We start from the raw sequence: 11,802 nt of genomic DNA on the forward strand, positions 1-11,802 counted from the left end.
GTGTGCACTCGTGTGGGCCGGGCCCCCAGCCCCATCAGCCAGCACACTCCCAATTGGTGCTTGCTGGAAGAGGGTTTGCTGTGGGGATCCCAGTAAATCAATGTGTGCTAGATTTGTTTGTTGGCACTAAAGAGCAACTCTTGAAAAGCTGTGTGACCCACGCGGGGTGGCTCACAGGCTGCCTTCTGGGACTGCTTTCCCACGGCGACCCAACGCAGCAGCACGCATCACCTGGCCTGATGTGGCCTTGCTGGGGGCAGGGGGGAGTTCTACCTTCCCCAGCATGCACCTGCAGAGTCCAGGCCCCATGGCCTCTGAAGGGGAGGATACAGCCTCTCATTCAGCCACCTTGGCAGTGCCCACTGTGGGCCCCTGCCTGGGGTCTGTGTGAGCAGCCCCCATGACATGGGCCGGGTTCTCTGACGGGGACAGAGGTGCTGGTGCAGTGTCGTGGGACTGGCTGTGCATCCCCTGTGAGGGTCTTGCATCTTTGCTGAGTCCAGGAGGGCAAGAGGCCAGTGTGGATTCCCTGGAGGAAGCGACCTGCTTAGGAAGTCCGCTGCTGTCCTCACAGACTGGCCCTGCCCCGGTAGCCAAGCAGGATCCTCTGTTCTGCCCTTTTCTTTTGGCGATCTCAAAGCAAAGCAGTGAACAGTGCCACAGGTACCTAAACGTCCAGTGTTAAGACGGAGCAGGCAGCCCAGGTCACACGCTTGTCCCAATCTGAAGGTGTGACGTATGACTGGCACTAACCTGCTTTGGCTGAGGTTGTGTGTGTGTGTGGGGAGGGCAGTGTTCACTGGCCTGCTGGTTCCAGGCAAGCTCCTAGGGCCAGAGCCCCCCTCCCCAGCTGCTGCTGCGTCTGTCCTCTGTCACCATCCTACAGTGCTCCCAGGTGTGAGGACAGTGGCCATGAGGACGCAAGTCCCCCAGGCCCCAGGAGAGGAAAGTGACGCGAGGACACGCTTGCAGGGAAGGGATGAGTGCTGTGTGCAGGCTGCTCTCAGGCTGTCTCGGCCATGAGCGAGCTGGGAGGGCGCGTGGGTGTTTGGGCTCCTGCCCTGTAGAGCACAGCCAGGCCCACGTCTGCTGCACCTCCCCAACGGGGGCCCTTTGCACTCGGGTTTGCGGTCAGCTCCGTGGGGACTCCCATTCAGCTGGTGCGGTCCTCAGCGCCCAGTCTGGAGAGCTCAGTGTGCAGGGGCCCTGGGCTCTAAGGCGTCGTCCGGGTGACACTGCTGGTGGAGTGGGCTGCAGGGCGGGCGAGGCTGCACCTCGCAATGGGTTACCTTCACCCCCACACTGCTGTGTGCGCACGTGCACGCTGTGTGCAGCTCACTTGGGCTCAGCAGGCACGGCGGCCATACTGACTTCACATTAATCTGTGTAAACTGTGGAAGGACTCAGCATGTTGGTTAGACAATAAACTGTCCTGATTCTCCGCACAACTGCGTGTCCAGTCTCTCAGTGGGGCCACTGTAAATGGGGGACAGGTGAGGTCCTCAAGTGCCTGCTGTGCAAGGGCGCCCCTACTCCTGTGCCCGGGTGGTCTGCCCCCTAGCCCACAGCTTTTGGCTCCTTTCTCCTCCTCACCTAGGCTCACCACCAGCTCTAAGGGGGCCAAGGTGGGACACCCCGAGATGACCTCCCCCTGTGTTCCCATCATCTCCAGCTGCCCAGCCCTGATGCGACAGAGGCCCCAGGCAGAACTGGGCCTTCCTGCCGTGCATCCCTGCTCCAGAAAGCCACTCACAGGCAAGCATGTCAGGGAAGGCATCCTCACCTGTATGAGGCACAAGCGGCTGCCTCCTACCTCGGCCCCAACCACATTCTATTCCAGGCCTAAAGATGGTCTTCAGGAAAAGATGTGGAACTGGACTGGGACTCTCAAGTGTTGGTGGCACCAGGCTGGCCCGTGGCGCCCGCTGACAGGAGGGCCCTGCCCTGGATGCTGGGCCTTCACGGCAGCTCGGGGCTGCTCTCGGTACTCCTGCCTAGCAAGTGGGAGCGGCGTCCTGTGGTTCCCGAGGCCTGTGAAGAAGGTCTGGCCTGGGGCAGCTCGGGTCTCCAGTGTGCTCTGGCTCCAAGCCTTGGCCTGGGAATCATGGAACCCTTCCCGGAGCCTCTCCCGCCACTTGTGTGTGCTGCAGGCCTGGGCTCAGCTCAGTGACCCTTCTCAAAAACAGGAAGATAAACCGAGAGAGGCCGAGAGCACATACACACCTCTTAACAGAAACCATGGATTTTCACTCCCAAGTACTTCCCATGATCGTGTGGCCATGACTCCACATCTGCACCACAGTCCGACTCCTGCTCACCCACTGCCTTCAGGTGCTACCTGGAACCAGTGTCCAACGGGTCAGAAGAGCAGCCTTCAGATGTGAACTCGGGTCGCCAAGGTCTGACTCCCCCATCACATGCTGCAGTTCTCCCACGTCCGTGCAGCTGCCTGCACGCTGTAGGGGCTGTGGGCCTGAGGCACGTCTGCCAGCAACAGCGATGGTCTGCGGCGATGTGGGCTCTCTGCCCTGCTGTCCCCCCAGGAAGGGGACAGAAGCCATCCTTCTGTTCTGGCCTTCCCTGACCCCTCAGTGCCAGGCTGGGGACTGTGGCTGCAGGAGCCGCAGCACCACAAGCCTCTCCCCTCAGGGCTCCCAGTACACTGCTCTGGAACCAGCTTCTCGCCTATCCAGGGCACTCGTCTCCGGGTAAGCGGTCATGGCCCTGTCCCAAGCAGCTGAGGCCCACACAGCCCCTCCTGTGCACACATCTGGCTTCAGGCTCAAGTTAACCTGGAGTTAAGTCCCTCCACCCCTGGGCACTCTACACTATTGTTTTATTGCTTTATTGAGCCAGATAGCATGGTATTAATAAGGGTATTAATAATGTAAAGATGCAATAAAAAACACCTAGTGTTTAAGAAGACAACCAAGAACGCCATTTTGAGAACACTATTTTTTTAAGCATCTGTGAATATGTACTTTGGAAACCTACAGAGAACTTTCTCACTCTGCACCTGCCTCATAGCATCCCAGCTGTGGCAAAGCAGGAGCTGATGAGGCTGTACAGTTGCACGGCCCCAAGGTGCGCAGTCGCCCAGAGCACAGAGCAGGGGCCCCACCTGACCCTGGTCAGCCAAGGCTCTCACCACCCGAGGGACACTCTGAGAGCTCCCGGCAAGCCTCCGGTGAAGGTTGGGCTAGGAACGGCCCCTGCGCTCACCTCCGTTCTGTATCCAAACTGTACCTGGGAATCTGAGAATAAAGGGCGAGACAAAGACTGACCCTGAACGTGAGTGAGCAAATCAACTGGTTCCATGAATAGGCATGTCTTCAGGGAAAGGGGACCAAACTGCAGAAGCAGGAAGCAAGGAAAGGTGCAGGGACCGTCCTAACCTTCACGGCCACGTCTCTCCTGGGCAGAGCCAGCTTGTCTCACTAGGGCCTCGACTGCAGCCAGCAAACGCTAAAGTGAAGGAACGAACCGGAACTTGACAAGTTCCCAGTTGGTTTCAAAAGTACCTTGTTTCCAGAGCACACATTGTGTACCTCCTCCTCAGCAACTCCGGACCATCGCTGCCCTTTCCCCGACCGGCTCCTGTGCTCCAGGGCTGCCCCTCAGGCGATTTTAGCAAGCCACTTCTCCAAGTCCTGGATGTCCGCAGAGTCGGTGTCCCCTCTCCCACCCTTGGCACTGCACTCCAGGAACTCCACTTTGAGGGGCAGCTGGGAGAATTCAAATTCTTTGCCTTTCTTTCCCAACTGAGCAGGGGCAGTGCTGGAGCTGTCCAGGGTGCTGGGCGCGGCAGACCGGGTGACTCGCAAGGTGTTGCTGTGGGCAAAAGGCAAACAGGTCAGGAAGCCAAGCAGTCCCAAGATAACGCATCCTCCTAGTCCCAGATAGTCCAGCACCCAGACAACTGAACCACAGAACCACCAAGTGCGCTGTGACTGTCGGGTACTCCTCTGCGAGACACACGAGATGGCGAGAATGCCAGACGAGCTGCAGTGCAGCCAACCGTGTTCTCAGGCCCTGCGGAATGACACATGCTATAAACTTGGCTTTCTGAAAGAGTTGAGAATGAAGGGTGTACATTTTTATCTTGAGTCCGTCTGGACATGGAACTTGGAAATCATGAACTCAGCGGTGCCTACTCAGTCTGGGCTAATCCTCTTGCCCCAGCACAATGTTCCCGGCGTAAGCCACCTCACTGCCACCTGCTGGCCCCAGTAAAGACTGCAGCAACAGAGCTCCCTGACCTCTCCCCACCCCTTCCTGCTCCCCAGAAAGAATCAATGGAGCACAGATGCACCCACTTTCCTCAAAAACAAAGTCACTCAGTTCTGCACTGTGGCTTGAAGCCAAACAACACTTTGTTTAGGAACACACGAAGTCTTTAAAACAATGGATATAAAATTATATACTTCCATCTTTAGGGATAAACTTTAGGGAGGACACACAGGGCCCTCGTAGGCATGTGGGCAGTACACACTCATTTTAAAGCTCAGTGTTATGTGTCTTATAAACTCTTCTATGTGAACCCAGCAAGCCTGTCCTCAGGACACTGTGGCAAGCTTCAACGCTGACAGGGTCTATTTCTCACAGCTAGATTAAACCAAATTCACAGATGATAATTTTTAAATCTTTCAACACTTTACAGCACTGCCTTCTGTATTTTCTGATTCTTTAGAGTAAAAAGAAAATGCGCTTTACCCACAGGAAGACTTGGATTGTACTGGTTTTTAAAAAGTCAACCTGGCACACAAGTAACACTATGACAGCTCATCTGCCGCGCAGTTCCTACAAACTGCAACAGACTCTGCAGACAAACTAAATCATCCGCTGTTCATTTTCTTAGCCTCAGGCAGGCAGAGTCTCTAAAGCAGGAGTGTGGAAGAGGGACACGCGCGGTGGCACAGCTCAGCGGGCTGCCACCTGTGTGCAGGGGCCTGGCTGCAGTGCCAGCTGCTCCACTTCCCATCCAGCTCCCTGCGATGTGCCTGGGTCCCTGCCATCCATGTGGAAGGTCCAGGAGGGGTTCCTGGCTCCTGGCTTTGGGCTGGTTGAGCTTAAAATTCAAGTTTATAGCTCAATTCAAAAATTTTTAAATAGAGAAGGATAAATAATAGTGCCAAGTAATCTTAAATGCAGTAAAAGTTGCAAAATAGTATAAATTTCCACATTCTTCCTCAGTGCTCCATTTTTACCCTCAACAATTTCCAATGGCTTTGAACCTGTTCAGCTACCCCCCCATTCTCAACTGTTTACCTGCACTAACTGCCCTGTGGCACACGCAGCCTGCAACGCTGCTGTGAGGACGTTACTACGTGCTGAGCAAACACTTGCGTCCATTCAGACAACACTGTCCTCAGCCGGGAGGCACAGCTGTTTTCCCTTTTAAAACCTTTCATTTCCACTGTGAGTGAGAATCCTCAAATAAACTGAGCTTGTAGTTTCAACAAATCTCATCAATAAACTTAAAAAGCCCACTAACATCCCACTCACCTTTCTGTAATTCTGTTAGAGTTTGGGGAAACTATTTAACAAGTGTCTTTCATACACGCGTGCACACACACTCTACCAGTGGGCTCTGAGTGTGCCGCTCAGGGTGCAGGTGGCCACCTGAACCAAGGGCCTCGCTGGCCTGGCCACCTGCTGATGCAAGGGCCTCGCTGGCCTGGCCACCTGCTGAAGCAAGGGCCTCGCTGGCCTGGCCACCTGCTGAAGCAAGGGCCTCGCTGGCCTGGCCACCTGCTGAAGCAAGGGCCTCGCTGGCCTGGCCACCTGCTGAAGCAAGGGCCTCGCTGGCCTGGCCACCTGCTGAAGCAAGGGCCTCGCTGGCCTGGCCACCTGCTGAACCAAGGGCCTCGCTGGCCTGGCCACCTGCTGAAGCAAGGGCCTCGCTGGCGCACTTACAGTTCTTTCTCCAGCTGCTGTTGAATTAGCTTTGCTGATTTTGCCATCGCAATATCTGTAAAGAAATAACAGCATTGTTGCAGTTTAAAGAGAAAAGGCCGCCCCCACGTCTTCTATCTGCACCGGCCAGTCTGCCTCAGCCCCTTCTCCATCACAGCTCTGCAGCTGCATGTGGTCCTCCCACAGTAATGCTTATAAACATATCATCCTGGTGTCTGAAGCTGTGCACACCTGACAGGCCTTTCCATTCACTACCGACATAAGCCTAGCAAAAACCCAATGCTACCAGGACTGCCTCACTCAGAAGTCGATTTACCACGCCTGCAGCTGACGCTACAGTACACAGCCCTGGGCTGACAGAGTCTGGGCAAATAAAAACGAGTAGGAGACAGTGAAGAGGCCCGAGATGCTCAGCTCGGCACTGAACAGCATGAGTGGGCGGTTACCCACCCGAGAAAGGCACTGGGCCTCCCACAGAACCAGAGAGAATTTTATATCTAGAGAGCCTTATCTACCAATGTAAGCAGCAATGCTCAGCTTCACCGGGGGTCACTGCAAAGTTTTCCGTGCTTATCAGGTAGAAAGAAAACAACTTCAGGGCCTAGCACGGTTCTAATCCCGGCTGCTCCACTTCCCATCCAGCTCCCTGCCTGTGGCCTGGGAAAGCAGTCAAGGACGGCCCAAAGCCTTGGGACCCTGCACCCGTGTGGGAGATCCGGAAGAGGTTCCTGGCTCTGGATTGGCTCAGCTCCGGCTGCTGTGGCCACTTGGAGAATGAACCAGCGAATAGAAGATCTTCCTCTCTGCCTCTCCTCCTCTTTGTATATCTGACTTTCCAATAAAAATAAATAAATCTAAAAAAAAAAAACTTCTGCAAATTCTCCTTGATCAAATTTGAAAGGAGACACTGTCCTCTGGCCCTGCCCTGAGTATCTGATATGGCAGACTATCGATCTGACCAGCTGTGACACTTGAAGTCACACACACACACACACACACACACACAGAGGCACATTCTATAAAAACACTACATCAAAGAAAAACCACTAACAGTCCCTGTGTCGGCACCCTGAGACTGCTGCGAAGGTGGAAGTACAAATAGGCTCTAACATGTAAAACCCTCCCAGCTATCGCTGCTCTGCACAGCTGCCTGCCACCCTCCGGAACCACGCAAACACGCTGAGCCAACCCCCAGCCCACCCCGAGGACCCCGCTGCCAGGAACCCAGGTACCTTGCTTGTCCCCCAGCCCGCCTCCAGGACCCCGCTGGCGGGAACCCAGGTACCTTGCTTGTTGCAGGCTATCAGGAATGAGGGTGCGTTCTTCAGACTCACGCTGTCCAGTAAGACTTGGTACAGAAACTCAGCCACATCCTTCACCTCCCGCTGGAACGCTGCACTGTCCACGACAAACACAACAGCCCTGGAAGGAGAGGGAAAGCCCAGCCTGAAAGCAGGCCGCAGCCCAGCACCGCCCTGACACCTGTGTGCAGGACTCCCTGCCACCCGGCTTCCCTGCACACACACAAGGCAAACGCCGCCGTGTGAACGCGCAGCACGCTGCGTCAGTTCTCCCGGAATAAAGAACTTGAGGGCTCCTACACAACAGTGACTGCAGCCCCGAGCAGACAGTGGGGCACGCCTGCGCCCAGAGACCCAGAAACAACCCCGAGCAGACATTGGGGCACAGCGAGCCACGCCCAGAGTGTGCCAGAACAAGGAAGAGCATCCCACGGGCCGGGTCTGGCTTGGCTGCCTGGCTTCCTGGTGACGTGGGACGACGCACGGGGCGGCACTCCTACCACCCACCTGGAGGCCTGGACCGAGTTCCCGGTTCCGGGCTTCAGCCCAGCCAGGGACCACTGTCAGCCTTGCGGGTGGGGGCAGACAAAGGGCACCATGAAAATCACAGAAATGACACTCTCAACCTGCAGAGGGAGGCGGCAGATACTCAGGAAGCCAGAGTCGGAGGGCAGACCCACAGGCGACAGCGCACGCCAGCACAGCCCGTCTTCCCAGACTCACTTGTGGTTACTGACCGTCTGACTAGTTTTATCGTTATATTTTCAACATATTTATGCAAAACACTTTAACCAGAGTAACTATACTAAAATTATAGACTATTTAGAATTAGCAAAAAGAAAAAGAAAACGTTTTTGTTTAGAAACAATAAATGGCAAATGTACCAATTTTAGGTCTCATCTGTCCTAGGAATAAAAATCCCCTTCTCATTGGTGAGACTGCTCACTGCCGCCAGCTTGTGCATGGGGAAGCGCTCACAGAGCCTTCAAGCAGTAGTGAGCCAGTCGCTTCCAAGCAGCAGCCAGTGGCTGTCTTAGGCAAACCGCGGCCAGCTGTTCATGCTGCCAGCTACCCCGTGACACCCCTGGTGACACCCCTGGCCGTGCGGGACACACAGCCCACAATCAGGGAGGCCGACAACGGAGTGCCTCCTCAGTTCTCACCCGCATTACAGACCAAACATGAAGCCAACACGTAAGAACCTTAGGGAAAAGCCTGCAAATTAATAATACTAAGAGAAATACTGAAAATACTGTTCTTTCTGGGGGCACTGAGTCCAGGCAGTTAGACTTACAGCATGTTGGAGTTTAACAACTTCTAGGTCCCTTCCTAGCTTTAAAATTCTTTTCTTCAGACTAACTGTGCCATGTGTCATGAGAGTAAATCCAGAATTTATAACAGAACAGCAGGAGCTGACACTTTGCTAACTTGCTGAGAAACATGGGGTGGGCTTGCCACTCCCGACGGCCGACCCCAAAGGCCACACTCTGCCACAGGACACCATGCCGTTTCCTGAATCGCACCAGAGCAAGCAACGGGCCTCATCGCAGACTTTGGGTTGGCCCATTCCACTTTCTGCCCACTCACCTGGCGGAGGTCTTAAAGCGCTCCAAGAACTGAAGCCGCAGGCTCTCATGGCCGGGGAGGTCAGTCAGGATCAGGCTGCTGCCCTGGGCAGGGCAGGGAGAACAGTCAGTCATTGGATCCAGTTCCAGTCTGGCACATAATCACCAAGTGAGGCTACCCAGTGTTCAGAGAGCGTCTTCTGTTAGAAAGCTGAACGCATGGGGATCTAACAGCACAGACTCGATTCCCAAACCAACACAACATAACACTGAGGAAGAGGAACACGATGTAGAATTGCAGTCACAGTTTGGCAAATGTTGGGAGGAAACACAAGCCTCCTGCGCTGGCGTGGTCTGCCTGAGGCGTGGGTGGGGGAGTGCCAGTACGAATGGAAGCAAACCGTGAGACCACCACCACTGTTCCAGAGCCATGGATGGACTCCCCCCAGCACGCACGCCACGTGTGGCACCCACACGCCTCACGCCAGCCCAGTCGACACCTTACCCTGTTGTTGTTGACTCTGTACGTGGCCGAGCTGTCTGTGATGGACGTTTGAGTGTCTCTGTACTGGCCTGTTAACAACTGTCAAAAAGCAAGAGGGCAGACACGAGGCCCATCAGCGTCACGGCAAGCCGGTGCTGCAGCAACACCCTTCTTCTAACTTTCCCAAGTTCAAATAGATGTACTGTGCTCACAAGAGTTGGAAAGGATCATACTAATTGTGTTAACCTGCCAACAATGTAACTGTAAGCTTCATTCTTGCCTCCGTGGGAGAAAACACATCAGTTTCAAACCACGGCTAGTGGCCATATTTATCAACATTTTAAAAGTTAAAAAAAAAAAAAAGAGAGATTTGAATTGAGCTTACATTTCACTAGAAATGAAATCATTTCTCTCTCCAGGGAAAAACTAAGCAGAAACTACCTGCCCATTCTCTGAAGTAAAACTCACTCACAACTACTTAGTGCATTAGAGAAAAACAGTGAAGAAGCAAACCAGCTTCACCAAAGAAAGACGCCCTTTCACAATGTGTGAAAGGAATTAAGCATCGTGTGCAGGTCAGCGGCCCACGAGCCCAGCTGTCCTGGCGTCCTCAGCCGCAGAAGGAAACACACACACACAAATCCTTCAGGCACAGTGGCTCAACAGGCGAAGCCTTCATCTGCAAGCGACAGCATCCCACACAGGCGCCACCAGTTCATGTCCCGGCTGCTCCACTTCCCATCCAGCTCCCTGCTTGTGGCCTGGGAAAGCAGTGGAGGACGGCCCAATGCCTTGGGACTCTGCACCCGTGAGGGAGACCCAGAGACTCCTGGCTTTGGATCGGGTCAGCTCCAGCCACTAATGCCATCTGGGGAGTGAACCAGCAGATGCAAGACCTCTCTTAAAATAAAAAGAAAATTAACACCTTTAAGGCAAAGGCCAAAAGAAAACACTCCCCATATTGTAAATGCGTTGGTTTTCTAAGACAGTCATTTGCTCCCAAGCATAAACGAACTGCCAAATTGAGCAACACCAATTGACCAAACGGACCACGGGGTACAGGAGCACCGGGGTGAGCCCACAGGAGCACCGGGGTGAGCCCACAGGAGCACCGGGATGAGCTCACAGGAGCACCTGGATGAGCGCACAGGAGCACTGGGGTGAGCCCACAGGAGCACCGGGGTGAGCCCACAGGAGCACCGGGATGAGCTCACAGGAGCACCTGGATGAGCCCACAGGAGCACTGGGGTGAGCCCACAGGAGCACCGGGGTGAGCCCACAGGAGCGCCGGGGTGAGCGCACAGGAGCGCCGGGGTGAGCCCACAGGAGCACCGGGGTGAGCCCACAGGAGCACTGGGGTGAACTCACAGGAGCACCGGGGTGAGCGCATAGCAGCACCGGGTTTCCCACAAAGCTTCGGGGAGGCGGAAACCCCGGCACTCACCCTGACGAACAGCAAGGTTTTCCCGGAGTCACAGAGGCCGACCAGCAGCACCGCTCGCTGACTGCTCCTTCGGCTGCGGATGAGCTTCCACAGCACTGTGGAAGACACGGAGAGCCCCCAGTGTCAGCCTGGGCGGGCCACCTGGCTCAGGGTGGGCCCCAACAGGGCGCTCCAGTCACACCTGCCGCTCTAGCAGACACCACCGTTAACAGCGGGTGTGTGGTCCTGGGGCCCCCCACCCCAACCCCGAGCCGCAGGACCCACAGACCCCCAGGCTCTCCAGCAGGTGGACACCTCGGCCGGGGGCTGGGGGGCTCCCCAGCAAGCACAGGGCGCTCCAGCCAGACATCTACTAGCCTGGGGAAATGTGCTGTGCCGGTAGGTAGTCCTGGGGCCCCCCACCCCAACCCCGAGCCGCAGGACCCACAGACCCCCCAGGCTCTCCAGCAGGTGGACACCTCGGCCGGGGGTTGGGGGGCTCCCAGGAACCCAGCAAGCACAGGGCGCTCCAGCCAGACATCTACTCGCCTGGGGAAATGTGCTGTGCCGGTAGGTAGTCCTGGGGCCCCCCTACCCCAACCCCGAGCCGCAGGACCCACAGACCCCCCAGGCTCTCCAGCAGGTGGACACCTCGGCCGGGGGTTGGGGGGCTCCCAGGAACCCAGCAAGCACAGGGCGCTCCAAACCGGGTAAGGACTCGGCAGCGGACCACGAAGGAGGAGGAGGAAGAACCCCGCGTTCCCACGGACGAGTCCCCAGGATCCCTCCAACATTGGGGCGAACTTGATCCCTTGCCCTCTCGAACCCCACGTCCCCAACCCCAAATCCCCCGACCCCCACAGCCACCGGCCGCCTCTGTACCCAGCGTCAGCAACACCGCGAGAACCGCCACCACCACTGACAGCAGCGTTGGGTCCCTCTGCTGCAGCTCCTGCCGCAGGGAGTCTAGGTAGGGCTGGAAAGCGCCCCGGACAGCTGCCCCGTCCCCGAGCAGTCGGGAGTCCGCGGACGCCATGATGGAAGCCGCGCGTGGCGCCTGCTGCCGCACTAGTGACGTGGCTCTGGGTTCTGCGCAGGCGCGGCGAGCGGAGC

At 56.1% G+C, this 11,802-nt stretch overlaps 1 protein-coding gene across 1 annotated transcript; it reads right to left on the reverse strand.

The window, feature by feature from the left end:
- Positions 1 to 3,494: 3,494 nt before the first annotated feature.
- Positions 3,495 to 11,769, reverse strand: SRPRB (SRP receptor subunit beta). The gene is made up of 7 exons (XM_004588322.4): positions 11,572 to 11,769; positions 10,711 to 10,805; positions 9,288 to 9,365; positions 8,805 to 8,887; positions 7,202 to 7,338; positions 5,917 to 5,971; positions 3,495 to 3,831 (listed from the first exon to the last, which is right to left on the reverse strand). Exons 1-7 carry the CDS (start codon positions 11,723 to 11,725, stop codon positions 3,618 to 3,620), a joined length of 816 nt encoding a protein of 271 aa, XP_004588379.2. The 5' UTR covers positions 11,726 to 11,769; the 3' UTR covers positions 3,495 to 3,617.
- Positions 11,770 to 11,802: the final 33 nt, after the last annotated feature.

The sequence above is a fragment of the Ochotona princeps genome, chromosome 30, assembly GCF_030435755.1.
Source record: "Ochotona princeps isolate mOchPri1 chromosome 30, mOchPri1.hap1, whole genome shotgun sequence".
NCBI lineage: Eukaryota > Metazoa > Chordata > Mammalia > Lagomorpha > Ochotonidae > Ochotona > Ochotona princeps.